The following is a 22,952-nucleotide window of genomic DNA, read 5'->3' on the forward strand; positions in this document are numbered from 1 at the left end:
AAGTTATGTTTTGTTTTGTTTTTTCCTGCTAGCCATTCTCATGACAAGTTTTTCAGGCCAAAGAATTTCTTCCTTTTTATTTTTTAGCCAAAGAATTTCATTTCTATCCTCTACAATGCACAAAGATAAACCCAAAGGTATTTAGCATAGAAAAAGAATGGCCACCACCCCTCTCCACCTCCACCAGCCCTGTCCCCAAGACCAGATGCTTTGTCTGAAGCTCTGTACGGACCCCCACCCCTGCTCGTCAGTGTTGGAGGCACAAGCTCTCTCCGAAGCCTAATGTGTTCTGTGTTTCCTGCTTCCTCGCCCACACAGGGCTATTTTTTTTTTTTTTTAATCTTCTAGAGCTCCTTCTCCTTCTTCCCACCCTTCATCCCCATCATGACCACCTCAAAAACCCTACACAAGACACTTTGCTGAAGATAGCACACCCACCTCAGATGGTCATAGATCTTTGGGTGTACCACCACAAGCCAATAGATATCCCTCAAAAAACTGCATAAGGCGTCAGGTGAGTTTTGGAAACCTTATGTTAAAGAAAAGTAAACAGGTTTCCTTGCTGTATGGCTTCATCTCAGAACCTCTGACAGGCTAATGGAACTGGAGAACATGCAGGGGCTCTAGACAGCTGCCCCAAGAGCCCTGGGATAGGGGAGGCATCTTTTAACATCTTGCCAGAGCCCAATGTCCTGGGGCCACTCATGGTTTGCCATCTCTGCATGGGCTGGGGAGGCAGGTTGGGAAGGGCAGACCCAGCTCAACTCAGCAAAGAGCAAGTGGGATAGGCCCAGGTTGAAGAAGGGACGGAGAAGACAGTTTTATTGGAAATCCACCAATTGGAGAGAATTTACATTGCAGGCAGCAGAATGGCAAGTGGCAATAATTTCCACAATGGATGCTTAAAGGTCTCCAAGTCCTTGACACATGGCTAGGACTCAAGAAGGGAAGAAAATTCACATAGAAGTTTGAGAGGAGTTATATTTAGCCAATTTTACCTGTTGAAGCCTGAAATAGTGGCACTGGAGAAACAGCTCTTAGCACACCCTCTTTCTAGATAGGGCACTGCAACCTACAGACTCAGCAACCTAGACAGGTCACCTGCTCTCTGGGAATCTGGAGAGGTGGCAAGGCTTATGGAGACACTCCATCGAGTACAGTACTCACTATGTCTATTCATGTGACTTGCTCTTCGGTGGACTGTAATTCTTTATCCAGGTCATTATCTCTGGATCTCTTCTAGGTCAAGAAGAAGAGAGATTGGCCCTAGAAACTGCCCTGATGTATGGAGCTAAAAAGCCTCTCAACACAGAAGGTGTCATCAAATCCAGGTCTGACATAGACATGGACTTCGAAGTGGAAAATGCTGTGCTGGGAAAAGACTTCAAGCTCATCATCACCTTCCAGAACAACAGCCCCAACCGTTACACCATCTCAGCCTATCTCTCAGGCAACATCATCTTCTACACCGGGGTCTCAAAGGAGGAATTCAAGAAGGAGACATTTGCTGTGACGCTGCAGCCCTTGTCCTGTAAGCTAATGAGGGTGTGTTCTCTCCAGGACTTGTAATCTGGTTCCTTGTCTTGCTAGGTGGTTACAGCCAGGAATGGCTTTCTGTACAAGTTAAAGTTATCTTACAGAGCTCAGGAGCACGAACCCTCTATTCTAGACAAGCCTCAGCTTTCATCTTCACTTCTGATGTGTAGAAGTGAATGTCAAAATTTTCAAAGCCTAGAGAGAGCCCTGTGAGTCCTGAGAATTAAGTGTAACTTCTTACTACTCAAAGTGTGGTCTGTGGACCAGGAGCGTGTTAGAAATGCAGGATCTCAGGCCCCACCCCAGACCTCCAGAATCAAAACCCACGTTTTAACAAGATCCCAAGGGGAGTGGAGTGCACAGGAAAGTTTGTAAATAACACATCTAAATGACCCATCTCAGAAAAAAGGCTCTTTGGTGGTGCCCCTCTCTCAATTTAGGAAAGTCCTTTGGGGCCTATCCAAAGGAATGGTGTGTTTTGTTTACCATCTAGACGTCTGAGCAATCTAAGGTCTGCATGCAGATTGTTTCTTGAAAATGCTCTGTGTGATTTCCAGGGAGAGAGTCCATCCCTGGGGATGTGTCATCCAGGGGCCTGTGGAGGACTTTGTTCCTTCTGCCATGTCTCACAGGGCTTCCTCCTCATCCTTGTGCGCGCATCCGCCGTCACTATAAAAACTCAGAATATTTTAGGCAGGTTGAGATCCACATACCGCAGCTTACATTGGGGATTAGAATTTCAGCCAGTCTCATTCTCTGGGGTGCTAGCATTTGGTGGGCACAACAGTTGGCCACATGACTGGAAAACAATGAGACAATGGGAAGAAGCTAGTCTCCAGGCAGGGTGTGTCAAGTTAGAAAGAGAAATTTGAAAGGACTTATAGGCTCAGGGCTCCAATTTCCATTGACCTGACATGTGGTACTTTAAAAAAAAGGAGAAGAAAAGGAAACAAAAAGATATTCTAATAATTTTTACAAGGCAGAGCCAAGCAAAACTAATGTGACCCCCTAGCTGACCAAATTACATGTCTCAATCATTTCGACCTGTCTGGCCCTGGTGACTGTCACAGCCCACAGTACTTGCTGAAGCTTCAGAAAATATTTTTAGAAAAATGAGAAACTATTCCTAAAAATTCAAATTCGAAGAAATGTACTCAAACTGGAAGGAAGTGAATCTCCCTGGCTTCAATACTTTAAGTGACAATTAACAAATCACTGTGGTATTTTCTTTCCAAACTGCAAGATTTGACACTTTTCCTCTGCCTAGGAGTAGAAAAGGTAGTCCCCATAGAAAAGAAGAGTCCGGGAAAGGGGCTGAAGAGGATGTCATGATGGCTTGGAATGGGAGGCCACATGTGATTTCAGAGAGTCCAGGCCTTTCAATCACACAACTCTGTAGTAAGGGATGACTGTGTCACCTACCAGCTAAGCTTCCCAGGACAAGGTACTTAAACAGTCTGAACTCTCTCTCCTCATCCGTAAAGGGGAACAATACCACCCACACAACAGGATTCATCTCCCTGAACCTTTATTTAGTGCTTGCAAGTCTGTTTTGCACTGGAGACAATGCCTTGCCCTTACAAAGTTTCTGGTCCCTTGGGGGAGCCAAACAATAAATAATCAAACAAGTGAAGATATAATATGGTTATATGGGTAATAGACCAATAAATACTAGGTTAAGAAGGACAGAGGGTGCTGGTGGTGGTGGGATAATCAGGGAAACCTCTCAAATAGAGTGACATTTAGCAGAGACCTGACAGAAGGGAGCGAGTAAGCATTCCATCCAGAAGAAATGGTATATAAAAGGACCTGGGGCCAGAGTATGTCTAAGGTATCCAAGGAGCAGTGAGGTGCTATAATGGGAAGCAAAAGTGCAAGGGGGAAAGTGGTGGGTGCAGATTATATTGTAGAGAATTGTAGGCCCTCAGAGGGACTTTGGCTTTGATTTTAAATGAGCTGCAGAGCCATTAGGGGGTTTGGGGCATGACCTAACTTAGGTTTTGAGAGAGCATTCCAGCTGATACGTTATGAAGACACTAAAGGGGAAGAGGCCTGAAAATTAAGGCCGGCAAGGATGCTTTTGCAATCATTCAGCCAAGAGGTGGTGGTGGCAGTGAGGGGAGTGGTGAGAAGTGGGTAGATGTGGGTATGTTCTGAAGGGTAGAATCCACCTGAGCAGCTGATGCATTAGACATGGAAAAGGGTGTGGAGAAAACCAAAAGAGATAATATATACAAAATGCTTTACACATGGGGCAGGCTTTTGATAAATGGTAACTTCCAACATGTTTATATTTGGGGAAACTGAGGCTAGAAAGATGCGTTGATATGTTCAAGGCCACAGACAGTAATTAGAGACAAAGCAGATACTAGAACCCAAATCCCTTTCAAGCGATGATGATGAGCCAGTGCAGGACAAACCTAGCCCCAGGTGGACCCGTTACCTTCTCTGTATCCTCATTCCACCTGCAGCCCAGCACAGATCCTTAGGGCACGAGACACCAGCCCTTTTCCCTTTTCACAGGAGTTTTGTCTCTCCATCTCCTTCCTCTTCTTTCTCTCCTCCAATTAAAGAAGGAACTTGTATGAGTGAATGGGCTAGAAGAGAATGTTTATCATCAGCTCAGTCATTGCTCTAAGGCCAGTTGACCAAAACTACCCTTGAGTCAGTAGGAACATAGCTCCCACCCACGCAGCCAACCTGAGGGCTTGTTCCGAATAACTTGAAGGGAACTGGAGACTCTTTGTTCCTCTGTCCTGCAGGTAGGTGGCATTAACTATGTGCAATAAAATTGTATAATGCAGTCTAGGATAAATTGAAGAATATTGGGAAAAAAAACATAATTCTAGATTGTGTGTTGATCAAGCATTCTTAGATGCTGTAAGAAAGTTTTCCAAGCAAAATGGGAAGCATACTTTCCAGATTGATGATTAAAAGGAATGTGGGTGCTAGAATCAGCTTGGAAAAATCTGAATAACTTAAACCTCTCAGTACCTTCAAAGGTGCTATCGTTTCCACTCAGCTATATTTAGTTTTCTCTTCTTTTTGGAAAAGAGATGAGGCAGCTCCAGTCTGTGTCTCCCTTGGCTTTCCCTAGACACCGTAAATGATACTGGCAGCATCCCAGCCCCCCTGCACATAGAGTGAAAATCTATTCCTCTTTCCCTTGCCACGTTTAATAAACTTTATCTAGAACAATTTCTTGTGCAGTGGCAAAACACAGCTCTTACATAACATTCTATTTCAGGAGCACTGTTCTCTTGGGCTCTGAAACACAGCCCGGTTTCTTTAGTGCTGTGATTTAGGGAGTGTTCTACCTTGGGGAAGAAAGGGGTCCTGACGCCGAGAACACAAAGGTAGCTTGAGCCTCTGTAGAGAAGTCAAGCACATCCCACCAACCTCAAGAGACCGAGTGCTCAAATACAGCCATCTAGAAATAGCAACAGTGATTTTTTGAAAATTATTACTGGAGGCATCTAGAGGAAAAATGCGTGTTCAAGGCCTGCCACTTTGTGACTCTATCCATCCAGATGTGGGGACATGAAAAACCTGTCATATGTGCTCATCTGAAGTTGTATCCAGGGGAGAACCAGAACCTCCCTCATCTGGATAATTATTGCTAGGGTAGCCATGGAGGAAGCAGGGTCCAGGCTCAGGACCAAAAACAACAATATAAGTGGGTCAGGTGAAAAGGTAGAGTTCAAGGCCTGCGTCAAGGCAAGGTCATAGCTTCAAAGAGCTAGCTCTAAGTGGAGTAACACCAAGCCAGTTGTTGAGTACTTGCCTAGGATGGACCAATACCCTCTAATAATCTGCATGGCCCAGGGCAGGGATTCTCAGTCTCAGCACATTGACATTTGGGTATGGAAACAGCTTTGCTGTGGGAACTATCCTGTGCACTGTAAGGATTTTCAGCAGTGTCTTTGGCTGCTACCTATCAGATACCAGTAGTAACCCACATTTCACTTCAGTTGTGACAATCAAAAAGGTCTCCAGACATTGCCAAACATCCCAGGGGTGGGAGGGCATAAAATCGCCCTCCATTGACACCCACTGTTCTAGAATGACCCACCTTTCCAGTTTGCCAGGGGGTCCCAGGGATGCAGGACCCCGACCCTCCTAAGTCCACCCTAATTCTTCCCTAATTTCACCCCTCATATTGTTAGAACCTCCTGTCCCGCAGAGCTGCTCACAGGTCAGCAGGCCTCCTCCAGGATCTTATCCACATACAGATCCTGATTCCTGATGCAAGGAGGTATTGGAGAAGCTGCATCTCTAATCCTCCAGCTGCTATGGTGCTGCAGGTCTGCAGATGGCACCAGGAGCAAGAGAGAGCATAGACTGGAGCCATACCCTCCTCCAGAAGTGAGGCTTTCCACAGCCTGTGGTGGGGAACAACCTTGGTGGTTAGAGCCAACCTACCCACCCCAGGCTGTCCATCAGAGTCAGCTGAGAAACTTTTAAAAAGTGCTGGTGCCTGGGCCCCAACATCCAAGGCTCCTATTTAATTGATCGGAGGTGGGATCCTGCATGGCAGGTTTTTGAGAGTCCCCAGGTGATATGCTGAGCCAAGACTGAGAACTCTTCAGTCTGAAGGCTAGAGACAGGCACAGCAACTTGAGGCGCTGCCCAAGGCAGACCCTTCCCAGCCTCTTTGGTCTTTAAGATCTAGAGAAAATGCTGCAGATACAGTCTAGGTGCAAGTGTCCACTTATGGAGGATTGGCACAGCTCCTTACACACTCACTTTGACCACAGTCAGCATTCCATCCTTCTTGTAGACTCCTGCCCAGTACAGTGGGCTAAAGTCAACTTTTCTCTGCACTTAGACTATTGGCCAGAACTGTTTCTTTCACTAATAGCCAGACACTGTGCAGGGCAGCAGTGTAGATGCTCAGTTCTGTGAGTGTTCACAGTCTATTTCCTGTGTCCCTCGTGGGTGCATGAATCACCCATGTATCTGCTGGCTGGTCTGCCAGCTGTGGGTTCTGCACAGACACCTGGCTCTGATCAGGTAGCAGCAGGTGCCACACTTGGGCTTGACCTGCAGAAAAACTGTCCTTTTCTCTCTAGAGTCCTGGGATGTGGGGAATAGGACTGATAGAAAAAGTGGGCCAGAGCCACAAGCTGGAATTCACCATCCTCAGCCCAGATGGAGATGGAAGGGGAGCCATCCTAATGCCATCCTCACTGGCTTGTCTTGAGGAAACACACATTTGGCACAGAGGTCTTCTAAATTACCAATAGAGGAGGGACTTGAAGATAGCTGAGTGCTTTTGGCGGGGACTGTTTCCAATAGCTTCCTTCTCTTAAATACAAAAATCATGATATCAAATTGGTACAAACAAGCTGGAGAGAAAATGCAGAGTGTTATACAGACACAGCTTAGATAATTGACAGTTTTGGCCAAATGTGGCCCATGCAATGGGTGAGATGTTTCCTTTTCTATAAAGGGATGACATGTGAAATTGTGGCCTTGAAACTTTAACACCCCGCATGTGCCATTTGGGAACTATTTCCACCTGAATCAAAGCCACAGTTAAAACCACTTGTTCCACCATTTGAAATATCTTTGCCATGGCCTGCCTTTTATAACAGCAAAAGCATTATTTAGAAAGTCCAGCACATTTTCTCTAGTAAGACTCTGCCGAATATTAAATGCACTGCACCCTCTTTGCACCAGAAGCAGGAGAGCTCATCTCCAAATCGCTCCATGTGCCCCTCACCTCTGCTGTGCTCCTGGTGGCCACTGTCAACATAGGAAGGATGGGCAATCTTGGGACAGAGTAAAACAGAATCTGTCTCTGTCTTGATGCTGGGCCTGTTTGTTTTTCTTCCTGCCAGTCAAGAAGGAGGAGGTCCTGATCCAAGCCAGCGAGTACATGGGCCAGCTGCTGGAACAAGCGTCCCTGCACTTCTTTGTCACAGCTCGCATCAATGAGACCAAGGTTGTTCTGGCCAAGCAGAAGTCCACTGTGCTGACAATCCCCACAGTTGTCATCAAGGTCAGTCTTAGCGTCTCATCTCAGACAAGGGAAAAAGGCAAGGCTGTTTACCAGTCCCCCAAGGTTAGTGCACATGTGTAAAGGAGTGTCCTGCTCAAAAAAAAAAAAAAAAAGGAGCTAGAATTCTCTTGTTCTTTGAAAGAAACAAACCACCCTATATATAGACATGCACATATAACACTCTTCTCTCCTCTCCAGATTGAAATATATAGATGTGGCTGCAGATATAAATATAACCTGTGGGTATAAACACACCCGTGGAGGAAGATGAAGAGGTGTGATGGCTGCAGACACTTAGAACTTGCAGTGTCTCCAGAATAAAGTGGGTCAGGCATAATACGAGGCAGGGGAACTGCTGCTTTCATGTCCTGCCTGCATTTTGGACAGTAATATTGTTCACTGAGGTATAACAGTAGACAGCGGAAGGCACAGACCAAAATGTACAGCTTGATATGATTTTGTGTATATGTGCATAGCTCTCAACCGGCAGCCAGATAAAGAAATGGAGGCTTCCCAAACCCCCCAGAAAGTTCCCCCATGGCTTGTGCAGTCAATAACCCCCTCATCCATCACCACGATGACCACTTTTCTGACTTCTAGCACCATATGTTGCTTTTGCCCGATTGTTTGACGTTTTAACATTGCCTCTCCAGATACCAACTGGCTCTGCCTAACTGACTTAAAGGACTTAGCAGAGGAGGATGGCAGTGGACAGGAGTGAAAGAAAAATACATGTACAGAAGTTTGTTGTTCCTACTTCTCAGGACCATGGCTGGAGATCCTGAGATATCTGTGGCCGTACCCCTGAGATATCATCCTGCCCTGAAAGCAGAAACCCCGACTCCAGCAGACACATAGGGAAGTGACATCTTAGGCTAGCCCTTATTTAGGGTGTAGAGTCCTTCCCTAGTCTCTGGAAAACCTTCTTGAAATAAGTAAGAGCAATTATAACAGGTCCTGCTAAGCAGCATTCCTCTAAAGTGGTAGATAAATCAAAGCTTTATAAAAATCTGTCATATAAAAATCGGTCGTATAGGTGGGCAGGGTAGAGGGTAGGCCTTGTTTCTCATGAATCTTTTGCTGTGAATCATTTGTAAAGCTTAGAACTGTTATGTAGAATTCTAAGTGGCCTCTTTTGAGTATCTTCTGGGTTCTATACACTGTGGTCAATGCCCTTTACAGGCATTGTTGTGTTTTCAATCTCAGCACCCCCATGAGGTGGGGTGTACTGACATCACCACTTCACAGATGAGAAAACTGAAGAAAGGTCAAATAACTCATCCAAGGTCACACAGCCAGTAGGCGGAGCCTCTAACCCAGGCAGTCTGGCTATAGAGGCAGGGCCAGGAACCTGCTCCTTTCACAGTTTCTCACCAATCAGCCCTGTGTGGATGGCACAATGAGCACCCCGAGACAAGGCTCACCCACAACACCAGGCCCTCCATGTCCAGAAAGGCCTTCATCATCACTTCTCTTTGGTTCTTCCCCCCTCACTGCCCAGAGGCCCACTGCAGGCACTGCTGGCACAGGAAACCATACGAAGCAGAATAAAGATGAGGATGTGCAGGGTTTGCAGACAGAATCAGACACAAATGCCAGACTGCATTGTGGGGACTGGATTTACTCCAGCGGTGCCACTGTCCCATGAAAATGTGAAGTCGGTGATATAAAGTACAAGATGCCCTACCCAGGATGGCTGCCCTGTGGGGTTGACCTTCTCTAGAGATGCATGCCAGCCCCTGCAGACCTCTCCCAGCTGCACAGTGGATGCAACTTTGGCCACCCTGGTGGGGCCACTCGGCAGAGCTCCTTCATGAGCTCAAGTGGAGCCTTCCTTGCAGCAGCAAGCCCTGTGTACTTACCTAATTATGAAGAAACAGCCTGTCCCCAAGACGGTCTCAGGAGAGAGCCTTTCCAAGTTGTGAGGTGCTCAAACCATAGCAGAAAATAGAGTTTAATTACACCACTGATAATAAACTGGATGTATGGAGGAAACTGATAACTTTCATCTTTTTAATTTGAAGGATTATTTGTGAGTTAGCTTCTGGGTTTACATAAAGCACAATTTAATTCCCCAAGCGTAGAATCAGAAATACCTTATTCCCACAAGTTAGCAGACCTGGACAGGGAGGTTGTTAACAGGAGTTAACAACTCTTTATTTAAAGAGTTGTGTTGCATTTGTTTCCACAAAGGAATCAGGAAGGTCATTCTTAAAAGAAAGTTATTTAGAGGTGGGGCCATGTGACTGGCACTCAGCGTGGGGAAGATGGAAATTCTGGCTTCTGCCTGTGCCAAGTTTGATCAGACAGAAGGGATAAGGCATCCTCTTATAAACTGTCCCTTAACCATTAACCCCATTAACCTCAAGGAGAAATTAAATTCAAGCAGGGGAAGAGGTGCTCCTGGGTAAAGCACCTCCCACCCCATACCACCCAGATGGGAGAGGCCCTGATTCCGAAAACCCTGGCAAATGGGATGGGGACCTGGGACACTGCTTAGCCTCCTGGAGATGTGAAATACAGGGCCATGGTGGAGGAGGGGAAGATTCAGGAGGGGAAAGCAGAGAGGACAGTGATAAGAAAACATCAGGTTGAAGTATTGCACCAGGGACCTCAGGGAGAGGCATTAAATAAATTGTATAAAACAGGAGTTGGAGAGGGAGTTAATAGCAGTAAAAGTACAAAAGCACAATGGCTCAGAGGTCCAGAATTACCTAGGATGTGGGGCCAAAATTCTAGGAAAGTGCTTCAACCTTCCCTCAGTCTCTTTGAACCTGAGCCTCTCAAGCTCCGGGTGGGTGGGCACAGGGAGAGGAGCTCAGCTGACAGGCAGGAAGAGGGAAAGGATGCACCTGCCCATAGCAGTGAACAGCAGCTATGACTTAGTAAGCATTACGTTATTGAGCACTTCTCTTGTACCATCCTATTTAATGCTCGTTGCTGTCCTATGAGGAGGATGTGACTGCAACCCCCATTTTGCAGATAAGAAAACTGAGAGGCCCTGAGGGCAGTGCCTTGTAGCATAGTGGTCAAAACGTGAGCTCTAGAACCAAACTAAGTTCAAAGCCTGTTTTCTCAACATAATGGCTGTGTAACCCCCCAAAAATCATTTAACCTCCCTTGGCTTCTGTTTTCTCATCTTTAAGACAAAGGAAATGACAACACACCTCCTAAGGTTCTTGTAGTCAATAAGTCAGTAGATGCCTGGTGCCTGGATCACAGTGGCCATCTGGTAGATGTTGGCTATGGTTCTTATTGCCCTTATTGCTGGTTGGAAGTAACTTACCTATGATCTCACGCAAAGCTTCTCACCCAGGTCTTCCTGACTCAGAAGTCTGTTCAGGTAGCTGACAGGCCAGGTTACTTTCACATGGGAACTTTCACAGAAAGCAGAAGGTGCTAATTGCTTTCACAAAGTGGCTTGTGTTCAAGGGAGGTGAGAGCACACAAGCCTGAATGGAGTGGGATATCAAGAATTAGGGCTGCAGAGTGATAGGTAATCCCCAGTGAGTGGATAACATTCAAGCCAGTTGAGATGGATGGAGAGAACATTCCAGATAGTAGGGAAAATGTTAGCAAGGGTTGGGGGGCGGTAGAAAGTGGGGAGAAGCCTGCCCAGCTGAAGTGGAGGCTGGGGGCAGGGGACAAGTGACGACAACTGGACAAAGTCAGCTTGGGGCCATTTTGAAGTGAGCCTAAAATTTTTGGATGAGAGGTTTATAATCAACTCTGCAGACAGAGTGGCTTCACTGAAGATTCCAGAGCACGAATGTGTAATAACATAGCTGTCAACCCTGCCCTCCCACCAGTTGGAGTCTCTTTTCTTCCTCCCTTCTCTTCAAAGCTTTTAACCAAAGCACTGTCTTCTTCTGGGAGTCCCCAGCTCAGCCTTGGAACTGGAGTTGCCTGGTGGCTGGTTTCCAGCTGTTCTTACCTAATTCCCTTTTGAGAGTAAAACTAGGCCAAGTTGGAACAATATTGGGCCCACCTGCCTGAATCCAAGTCATTGTCTGCCAGAGCAGCTAGACCAGTGGGGGCATGCTCATGCATCCTGATCAACCCAGTCTGCATTCACCCCTGTGGCGATACAGATTGGGTCTGGGATAAATTGTGCTCCCAATTAACTATTCCCAGCACCCACCGTGCATGAGTCAGAGTGTGCAATCCTCATATGGAAAAAGGCAGGGAGCAACAGTCATTAAGCTTTAATGAGCATGTATCTCGTTCCCCACACTGTCAAAATATTTTGATGAGAAAAGCATATTTCATTAGAATCAGACCGAATTTTTCTCTGACTTTCCATGTTTTGATTGTTCTCCCTCTCCTTCTCTCTCTCTCACCCATACATACACACATCTTCTCTCTTTGAACTTCATTATCCCCTTTGCAAAGTGAATAATGCTAATAACTATACCACTCTGCCTATTACTTACAATCATACACAAAGCACAGAGCTGTTGTGGGGGTTCCCAACTGTGATAATGTCTGTGAGAATCTGTGGTCCACTCCAGGGCCAGGTAGCTGTTGGTGGTTCCTCCCTTCTCTCTACTCTCATCCCTGCCTGGAAATCCAGTGGTCATAGCTCAGAGAGTTGCTTAGGGCAGTGAAGTGAATGTCACCCTCACCTAGTGGCATGAAACCTCTTGACCAGAGGTTGTCATTCCCTGTGAAACCCAGGAATGTTGGTTGTCACCAGAGGTTGTCATTCCCTTTGAAACCCAGGAATGTTGGTCTTGAAAAGCCTGGTGTAAGGCTGGGGGAGAGAGGAAGCATCCCAAATTTGTCAGAGGACCTCTGCTTGTATCGGTCATTCTAAAACCACTCAGGAGCCAACACCTCTATAGTATTGTCACATGGAACCAATCCTATTCGCAGAACATCACCGATCACCACTAGAACTAATTTTCTCTTATAACTAGCAGCAATTTTGCTAGGAGAAAATACAACCATTTTTTATGTATGTGATTTTTTTTTAATTATAATCAGGAGAAAATAGGTGCTTTAAACTCTTTTGTAAATGTTTAAACTTTTAAAATGTGAACAACTGTTTCCAAGAGTTTTTATTAGCCTACATTTGTTTCTTATTTATTTGTCTGTTACCTAAAATAACTTTATAGTATGCATTTTGCATTTATCTCCTTGCTTAGTCACTCTCTATTTATTCATGCATTTATTCAATTCATTTGACATATAGTTATTTGGCGTTTGCTCTATAAATTAGGTATAGCAAATAAGAAGGGATTTTCAAAAATATATATCAGAGAAAAATTCAAAATTAAGAATGTGTTGGCTAGGTTCAGCAGCTCACACCTATAATCCTAGCATTTTGGGAGGCCAAGGTAGGAGGATCCCTTGAGCTCAGGAGTTCAAGACCAGCCTGAGCAAGAATAAGACCCTGTCTCTACTAAAAATAGAAAAACAACCAGGCATTGTGGTGGGTACTTGTAGTCCCAGCTACTTGGGAGGCTGAGGCAGGAGGATGGCGTGAGCCCAGGAGTTTGAGGTTGCTGTGAGCTAGGCCAATGCTTCAGTACTATAGCCTGGGGCAACAGAGTAAGACCCTGTCTCAAAAAAAAAATAGAATCTATTTATTGCATTTTTCTTTGAAATGGAAGAAGATTGCTGCTACAGGCCATCCCTGGGTTATAAAGGAGATAGATTCTGTAGGTTTGTTCTTAATTGAATTGTATGGAAGTTGGAACAGGTACATTTACCTATTACCTATAATAGCCTTCATCTGTAATTGTGTCATATGTCAGTCGGATGTTAGCAACATGGGGATTTGCTGTAATGGCCTCCGTTCATAAGTGCAAGCTGTGAAGGAGGTTTGTAACTTGGGGACTGCCTGTACTTCCTTTTGACACAGTCTGACCAGGATCATCTCTAGGAGGGCAGTTGCTCTGTTTTGGTCTGAGCCGACCACCACTTTCACAGAGCCTGGAGTGCTCCTCTCGTAAGGGCAGTGCACACAGTGCCTGGGAGAGAGGTTTAATCCATTAACATCATCTTCAGTAAGCAGAATGTCTGCATGCCAGCGCCAACCAGAATGTCTACATGCCATATGGCCACTCTGTGTGGATAAGCAGGTCCTAGGGAAGTGCCACAGTGAACCCCAGAGAGGATGCAGGGCCTTCCTCGGGCCGCACCCCTTCAGGCCAGTACTTACCCTAGTGCAGACCACACTCATTGGGGGGATGACAGTGACAAGGCCGAGTCCAGCCTACTAGCCACCCACTGAGCCCTGCAGCCTAGCAGGGAGCTGGACACACCAGAGAAAGGGGCTCCCTTTTCTACCTTGCATAGATGGCTTGTGACTCTGGCCCCATGGGCAGACCTCTTCCACAGGTGATACTAGCTTTTCTTTTTTTTTTTTTATTTTTTAACAACTATTTTAATGTTTTGTTCTAACTGGGGCCTTTCATGAGCAACTGGTAATTTCTACTGATGATCACTGGAATCATCTTTGGTTCTGTCCTGTTCATGCACACAAGGCCCACCAGCATGTGGCCTGGCTGCTGTGGACGGCACTGGGCCTCATTCCCCCAGCATCCCCATTCATTATCTTTATCCTGGAGCAAGAGTTAAAATCAAGGAAGCCACCTGAGATGTGGTCTCATTGGCTACATTGTGAGACTTAACTGCAGTTTCATTTCTCCATGAGAGCCTGCATGTCCCTGGAAAATCCCTGGACATGACCTTTTCCCCTCAATGTCTCCAACCCAGCACATTCTCTCTCCACCCCCTGAGAGAGATGATGCTCTCAGGCTCCATCATGGTTCCCATCAGCAGGACTCACCCCATCCTCCCTGCCCACCACCCTGCAGGAGAGGTCAGCCAGGGACAGCAAGTGGCTTCATTTCACTCCCTAATGGCTCTCTTCACCCGTGTCTAGAAAACTGAATACCCACAATCCCCCACAGGGGACCTTATGGGTGAGGAGGTTCTCATGGTCCCCCTGGCAACACTTTCTCCCTGTAAACCTCAGCTTCCATAAATGCTAGAATGTTTGAGATGCTCTAATACAAGACATCACATCAAATCATCCCATTAACTCCATAAGAAAGGTCTAGTGAATTGCCCAGGGACACACAGTGGCAGCTCCTAGTCCTCAGCCCTTGAATCCAGGTTGTTTTCCCCTCAGCTTCACCGGAGATAGCATCTCAGCCATTACAATTATATCCCTGACACAGTCCCAGGCTGACTGTGGAGACAATCAAAGGCATCTGTTAAGTCCTGTTGTGAAGGCCTTTGAGCAGGGGAAACCTACCACCCCAATGCCCTCAGTAGGGGTACCTGCAGCCACAGCTTGTGTGTTTGGGTAGCTGACTCTCCACCCATTCTTGGCTGTTGGAATCAGACGTATATATACTTAGCCAGGATACAATATCCTAGACCACGTGTATGAGTGAGCCCTGCTCCTCCAAGATGTATATTTCATCTCTCCCTTCAGGAAGACTACAGAACAGAATAGAATGGGCTTTTGAGAATGGAAATGACAAATCACTGGTACCCAGAGTAGCTAAAACAGTTTGTTCTACGTATTCTCTGTTTGCTATTTTTCTTAATTTATTTCTATCTTTTTAATCTTAAAAAAGGAGACACACACACAAAGAAAAAAAAAATCAAGAATAACTAATCTCATGCACCTGCCGTGGAATCCCAGTATATTTAGGTTACCAGTTTCTTTTTAAAAATGGCTTCTCTCTCATTTTTAAAATAGAAGATCCTATATAAAAATCCATATTATCATCCAGGAATATATATCAAGGCCCCAAGGCTACCTTGTTACGTACTACTCTGGCATAGGAATCCAGTACTTTCTGTATAATGTCAAAAAGAAAGAGGTAAGTTATAGATGCATTTTCAAATTTAGTTCAGGGTCAACTTATAATCATTGTCCTCAGTTGCTACTTTTGTGATAACATAAAAAGGTAACACTGCAAATGATGCTTCTGTGGATTTCAGAAAATAAAGAAGCTCTTGCAGCAAAAAAAAAAAAAAAAGTTACTATTTTTATCTCTCTTCTGTCAGAGATCACAGGTATATGTAGTTTTAAAAACCAATGAATTAGAGTCAGAAAGACCTGGATTTATATCTAAGTTCTACCAACTTCACAGCTCTCTAAGCATTTTATTTATCTTCTGAATTTCACTTTCATGTTGATAGAATAGGAATAATAATAACATCTGCCACCAACCCTATCAGGATGTAGAGAAGATTAAATAAGTTAATTGTACATAAAATGATGAACAGACTGCCTGCATGAGAAAGTAAACACTAAATAAATGCAAGCTATTTACTGTTACTACTGCCATTATCATTAATCAGACTCAGTGTAGGGTGGGGTTAAGCAATTACTCAGGCACCAGACAGTCCACAGTCAAGTCTCATCTACCCTACTTATGATCTGTGTGAACCTAAAGAAGTGACTTAACTTTGTGCCTCAGTTTCCTCCTCTGTAAGATCAAGGATCATAGTATCCACCTCATAGTGTTATGAGGATTAAATGAGTTGGTACAACTTTTCTAAGATTCTGGGAACAATCTTATTTAAAACACGGGGTCCTAATAACCACATGGGGGCTACTGACTCCTTGAAATGTGGCTGGTGGGACCAAGGAACTGATTTTTCTTCACATTTCATTTATATTAATTTAAACATAAACAGCCACAAGTGACTGGTGGCTACTGTATTAGACTTCACAGGCTGAGAATATGGCTTGACCACAGTGGAACCACTGGCATTAGTTATTAAATGTTAATCTAAGTGTCAGCGGAGGTGCAGGTGCTGGTGGACAGAGTTGACCAACAAGAAATTGCTTATTACTGTGATCTTAGATTCAGGAAAAGGGGGAAAAATCAGTTTCCAGTAATATGTGAAATATGTGATTGAAAAACACTTCAAATTAGGGCTGCTTGGTTCACTAATAAATCATGTGCACCAAATTGCCAATTTAATTTATTCTAGCTCTGCCTCAATTTTTTTATTCATTTCAGTTTCAGTTTCGAAAAATGTTAGGTATTTTTTAAAGAGTATGCTAAGTGCATGATATTTTGTGATTTCCAAAGGTTTCCATAATATATGTGTGTGTGTGTGTGTTGGTAACTTTCTTATTCACTAAAGAATCAGAGTAGCAAGTCATTGTCGTGAAATAGCATAAAGCACAAGAACTCAGTGGATTGATCCTGGTGAGTTTGGTACTTAACTTAAAAAAGTATTATATTACAGGTCTATTTTTAAAAACAGAAATCTTTTAAATGGAAAATTGAAAAAATTAAGGCCATGTAATCTACAGAAAAACATTCAGTGTCCCTGAGTATGATGTATGTTTTATTCTTCTCTCTGGTTCAAGTAGTGGATACTCTAAAGTGAATACACATAAAAGTTTTTTCTTAATTTAAATCATCTTCTCCAAATTTCCTGAAGGCTCCCTTTATTTAAGATTTTATGAGACCAAGAAAATCAGAAATACAATTACAAAGAGGCAGGATTATGTTTACAGCAATAAAGAAAAAGGAGCTGGGTGGATTCCTAAAAGAATCTGATGCAAACAGACATTTTGTCCTTTCATAGTCATTGTTCTCAGCCTGTTATCAATACCATAGCGTAATGCATCACTCTACACATAACATGAAAACACCATGAGCAAGCTCCATTTTCCTCAAAAGAAGTGAGGAGGAAGAGACACCGCTGCTTAAATTCCCCAAGCAGAAAACAATGATATTGAACATTGGACAGGTTTTTATATTATTTGGGTCTGATATGATATTCAGCATCATCTCGGTAGTCAGAAGAAGTAAGTTTAAATTCTCAGTGCAAGAGACAAATGTCAGAAAATGGAAAAGGAGTCTTTGTTAATTGCAAAAGAAGTACTTTACAATCATTAAAGAGCCTCTCCTCTCATCCCCCCACCCCTCCCAGCCTTTTTCCCACTCCGGTACCAGGGAAGTCTGGGCAGTATTGATATATCCCTGCCAGCAGCTCATTACAGAGGCAATATCTGGAAGCAAACTGATTAGGCATGACACATGAAATTATCCAAGAAGGCTTAACTTTCTGATCATATTCAGATCTGAAGCCTATCCAAGAAGGCGCAAAGTATGGGCCATACTTTCAAATACTAAATGTTCCCTGTCACTGCCATCAGTAACCTGGAAGGGTGTTCTTTGTTTTCTGCAGCATATGGGGTCTCCTGTAGAGCAAGCCTACTGATATGGAAAGGGTTCTTAATCAGGGGTTCATGGGCTCTTAGAGAATTTCATGGGTCTACAGTGCATTCCCTAAAAAACAATGTTCATGGTGGGTGTATCTTATTTGTCACTGTGCATTTCTGTATGGAAGAAGGGTCAGTAGTTACTATCAGATTCATTTTTATAAGGGGCTTATGCTCATACTTCACAATAGCATGCCATGGAAAAGCCAAATCAGCAGCAGCTCCACCTTCTCTGATTTAAAGAGCTTTTGTGAATGTTATCTTTATTTTGTTTATTTTTTTAATCCAAACTTTTTTTGAAATTTTTCCTAATGCAGGAAAAATTGACTGGACACACTTGAGAATCAAGCCAAGAGCACCATGTAAAGTATACCATTCTATACCTCCAATATCTAAGTGAATAGAATCAAGACATCTGGAAAGAAAGCAAAAAATTCAGTCCGTCTTCCTCATGTTCTGTCTGTACCAGTGGTTTTCACCTGGAGAAAGGGGCCAGGGAGGGGGTCAATTTTGGTTCTCCAGGAATATTTGGCAATTGCTAGAGATACTTTTAGTTGTGATGTCCTGGGAGGGGGTTGCTCCTGGCATTTAGTGGATAGAGACCAGGAATGTTGCTGAACATCCTACATTGCACAGGACAGCTCCACCACAAAGATGTATCCAGCCTAAAATGTCAGTACAGCTGACACTGAGAAACCCTGATCCAGACCATGACTATTGGCTTTGCCACAGCCTTTAAACTAGGCTGATCCATCCACATTTGTGCCAGCCTGCCAGTTGTCCATTATTTAACTAGCATCCTCCCCACTAGGCCTTATTTATTCTCAGTCTTGTCACTGCGGCTTCAAATCCAACACTGCCCCCACCAATTTGATAATCTCCCCTACTTCCCAACTGGCATTTCAGACCTCAGTACAAAGTGATTACTGCTAAGTTGTCAGCTTTCCCAACAACTCTGGCTTCAGAGTCCAGGACTTTGTCTTAGAATCCAGGTTGGACAGACTTGAAATTGAGTCCCAGCCTGGTCATTTAGTAGCTTCCTATCCTCAGGCAACTTACTTACTTCCCTACATCACAGTTTTCTCTTTCATAAAATAGAATGCCTGGCATCAGTGATCCTGTCCCAGAAAACCTTTTTCTAAAGGGAATAGCTATTATTATAATATTATCCTGTTCCCAAGTTCCCTAGAGCTGATACAAATCCAGCCCTAGTGTTGGGAGGCATATGTCAGAATATATATGAATCATGGCTGTCAACTGGGCTGATCCTTAGAAATCAAATAAATGAATGACAGGCTCCATCACCTGAGATTCTAATTTAATTATAGAGGGTAGGGCTAGACCTCTGTCTTTTTAAAGTTCCCCTGGTGACTTTATCATGCCCACCGGATTGAGGACTGCTGGTTAAAGTGCTGGACTCCCTGTGTGGCACACAAGCCACACACCTGCTATTGTTGCCATCTTTGCCATTGTCTGCCCTACCCCTAATACCCCCGAACCCAGCTCTCTTCCCACTGTTCCCCAGGGCATGGAGTCTTAAATGTAACAAACTTGAGAAATTGTCTGAAAGTTTCAGTTTTCTTATAGATTTAAAAACTCCTGTAGACATAAATTTAGGCACAAACCATGGCTTGATTAGTAGCCATAAGATTTTATTCTTTTTCTATTGATACATAGTAATTATACACATTTATGAAGTACATGTGATATTTTGATACATGCACAGTATGTAATGATCAAATCAGGAAGATTTTATTTTCTACTGTAGAGTCAGTAAGCAAGGGTCCTCTTCTCTAGTCAATGTCCTTCATCTTTTCTTCTCTTCATAAGAAAGGCTCATTTCCACATGTGTTCATCTACAGTATATACTGGCTAACAAAAAAAAAAGTATAATAATGGCCAGGTTGTCACATTAAAAACTCAGACATCCAGTAAATTCTATTTCTGAGCCATCAACCTAATTTATTATTTTTTTCTTTTCTCTCATTAACCTAATTTAGCAAATATTTATTGGATTCTGGCTAGCTACTGAAGCTAACAGTGAGCTAAAATATAAGGATAATAAAACAACCCACCCAGGGTACTGCTACTCTAAAAAGTCAAGAACTATGATGTATTGAGTCTTTTTGGCGGGGCCTTGCCATGTGTTAGCTGCTCATTCAAACCGTTTCTCGTGAGGGAAGAACTGTTATTATCTTGTACCCACATCACATACAGCTGATTCAGAACCATTTATTTGGTATACATATCCACTAACAAGCAGACAAGTCTTATGACCACCTGGGCTTTTCCTGCTCATTGTGTTTGCACTGGGAGCACATATACTTCCAAGTATATAGCACACAGCAAACACAAAACACAGCATAGGATATAATAATAAAACAGCATTCCACATAGATAACCTCATATAAATGTCAGTACAACCTAGAGACAAGAAAACTGAGTCTCAGAAAGCTTGAATCGGTCACCCAAGGCCCCATGGCTAGTAAGCCTCTGAGCTAGTACCAAGCACAGCCACCTCCTGGGATGCTTTGCCAAACACTTGATCCTTCTGAGAGTCATCATACGTAAACTCACCAACAAATTGTCATGTACCTTACTAGACTTAGATATTGTGGCTACAGATTTTTTAAAAAAATCCCTTTTCCCTTTTTTAGTGTCCAGATTCCACTTCTTCACATTCAGTAGTAAGGACTCCTTTCTTGAACACATCTTTTTTCTAATATGTCTAAAAGTAAGAAGGCAACAACCCCCACTCCACCCCACCGGGAGCATTTTCTACCTCTTGAACTCAGGGATTCCCTGAGTCCTGGTAGGAAATCTGAGCCCAGTCCGGAAGCAAAGTCCACTTGTCAGCCTTCACTGTGGAGATGTTGCTATGCCAAATGCACTTTTACTTCCTGCTGACAAGGAGCAGCCAGTGGCCGTGGCTATTGGCCTGAACTCTAATTAAGTTGGTTTTATAATGAGGAAAAGAGTGTGATACTAATTAGTAATTTTCCATTGTTTCCTCAATAGGCATCCCCCAGTCAAAGCAATAAGCAATCCTCATCAAACTGGTTCCATTGCCAAAAAAATAGCCACATACTAAAACTTTAGCAAAAGAGAAAACAGTTAGAGAGATAAAAGAGTAGAAAGAGGTTTTATTTCCTGCTAATGAGCTTCATTCTCCTTCAACTTGTTCCTTAGGTCCGTGGTGCTAAGGTAGTTGGTTCTGACATGGTTGTAACAGTTGAGTTCACCAATCCATTAAAAGAAACTCTGCAAAACGTCTGGCTCTACCTGGATGGTCCTGGAATATTGAGACCAAGGAGGAGGATGTTCCGGTAAGCCCTGGGGAGTGGACAGTGGGCAGACAGTGTAGCGTTGCAGGAAGTTTTCTCTCTCTCTCTCTCTTTCTCTCTCTCACTTTGCAAGGCTGAGTCAGGTGGATCGCCTGAGCTCAGGAGTTCAAGACCAGCTGAGCAAGAGTGAGACCCCTGTCTCTACTAAAAACAGAAAATTGTCATTGTTGTGGGCACCTATAGTCCCAGCTACTTGGGAGATTGGGGCAAGAGGATCACTTGAGCCCAGAAGTTTGAGGTTGCTGTGAGCTATGATGACATCACTGCACTATGTCCAGGGTGATAGAGTGAGACTCTATCTCAAGAAAAAAAGAAAATATGTTTTCCACCTTTTGATCCCACCAATGATCCTAATTCTGCCTTCTGGACTGGCACAAAATGTGACCCATCTCTCTTCTGTCATATGCCTTGTAGATGTTTGCAAACAGCTGTCTCATTTTCCTTGCATCTTCTCTACTTGGAACCAAATATCTGCCCTGACTTTTTCTCTCCTCTAATGTGGTTTCAGCTCCCTCTCTCTCCCACACATTCCAATTTGTCAGTCCTCCTCTTAAAGTGTGACACCCAGAATGGATCCCAATCTTTGAGGTTTATTACTTTCATTTCTACCACAATAAGTCTCTGTCAGCATCAATCAATCAAGCACATTTCCTGTGGGGTGACCTTCTAAGGCAGGTGTCCTCAAACTTTTTAAACAGGGGGCCAATTCACTGTCCCTCAGACCATTGGAGGGCCGGACTATAGTTTAAAAAAAAAAAAAAGAACAAATTCCTATGCACACAGCACATATCTTATTTTTAAGTAAAAACAAAACAGGAACAAATACAATTCACACCGCTTCATGTGGCCCATGGGCTGCAGTTTGAGGACGCCTGTTCTAAGGCATAGAAAGGGAAGTGTAAGACTTTGGAAATTGCCTTATGACCAGCTATCTTAGGAGTTTTACCACTGCCCTTCGTGGAAGCTACCCCACTCAGGAATATGTGGGAAAAGTTCAAGGCCCCACTCTCCCCTCTGGGACACCTTTATTGCCCATGAAGGGGCTCTGCATTTCTTTCAAGTTAACAATACTCACAGGTCTTCATCCCATCATTTAAGAGATGCTTGATTATAGACACAATAAACCACAAAGATAATTTGAGCTTTTTTTGAAAAAATACAAACACAAAACATAACAACTTCCTTGTGCTAATAGAAAAGTTGCAAGAACAAAAGAAGGAAGTAAATTAGAAATCAGTTCCAGCTAGAGGGAGGGATCAGCAGTGATAGCTCTGCCTTTGTCAGAAACGAATCTCACTCACCCACTCTCACACCTTCCCACTTAAATCAGATGCAAGAATTGCTCCCGCAAGGTAAAATACATTTTCTCTTCCAAATAGCCCCCTCTGTATCTAGTTTTTCCTTCTCAAGCAGTAACCCCACAGGCTTCGTCTGACTGTGCTGGAAATGCCTGCTATCTTTATACTTTGACTGTCCCAAGAATCCCATCTTGATCAAAGCCAAAGCATGAAACGGGACCCTCTGTGTCTTAGAAGAGATGAATACTCATTAAGTGCCATGACCTCCCTTTTGGGAGGCTATAGGCTCAAAGTACGTTAAGTCTTCAATGCTTTGCTTATTAATGTCTGACACTGAGGTAGGGAAAACTGGGGTGAATCAGGAAAAGGATGAGCAAGGTCTGTCACACAAGGCAGGTGTCCTGCCCATTGGCTTAAGACTCCATTAGTAGTTATTACGATCATATAGAGCTATGGCAGACAGGTAGACAGACAGAAAGCTGTGAGTTCTTAGTTCAGGCTGCTGTAGCAAATGCCAGAGATAAGGGGACTTACAAAATAGACATTTATTTCTCACA

At 43.8% G+C, this 22,952-nt stretch overlaps 1 protein-coding gene across 3 annotated transcripts in view; it reads left to right on the forward strand.

Moving 5' to 3' along the window:
- F13A1 (coagulation factor XIII A chain) overlaps positions 1 to 22,952 on the forward strand; it is a 161,511-nt gene that overhangs the window by 129,481 nt on the left and 9,078 nt on the right. For 2 of the 3 annotated variants that reach the window (XM_053603078.1, XM_053603077.1), the window contains exons 12-14: positions 1,244 to 1,531; positions 7,380 to 7,540; positions 20,943 to 21,079. In XM_053603078.1, the coding sequence (XP_053459053.1) occupies positions 1,244 to 1,531; positions 7,380 to 7,540; positions 20,943 to 21,079 (586 nt within the window). Of the gene's footprint in view, positions 1 to 1,243; positions 1,532 to 7,379; positions 7,541 to 8,722; positions 8,994 to 20,942; positions 21,080 to 22,952 lie in introns of those variants that run through there. The other variant, XM_053603079.1, reaches the window with a different exon arrangement.

The sequence above is a fragment of the Nycticebus coucang genome, chromosome 9 (genome assembly GCF_027406575.1).
Source record: "Nycticebus coucang isolate mNycCou1 chromosome 9, mNycCou1.pri, whole genome shotgun sequence".
In the NCBI taxonomy this organism is placed as follows: Eukaryota; Metazoa; Chordata; class Mammalia; order Primates; family Lorisidae; genus Nycticebus; species Nycticebus coucang.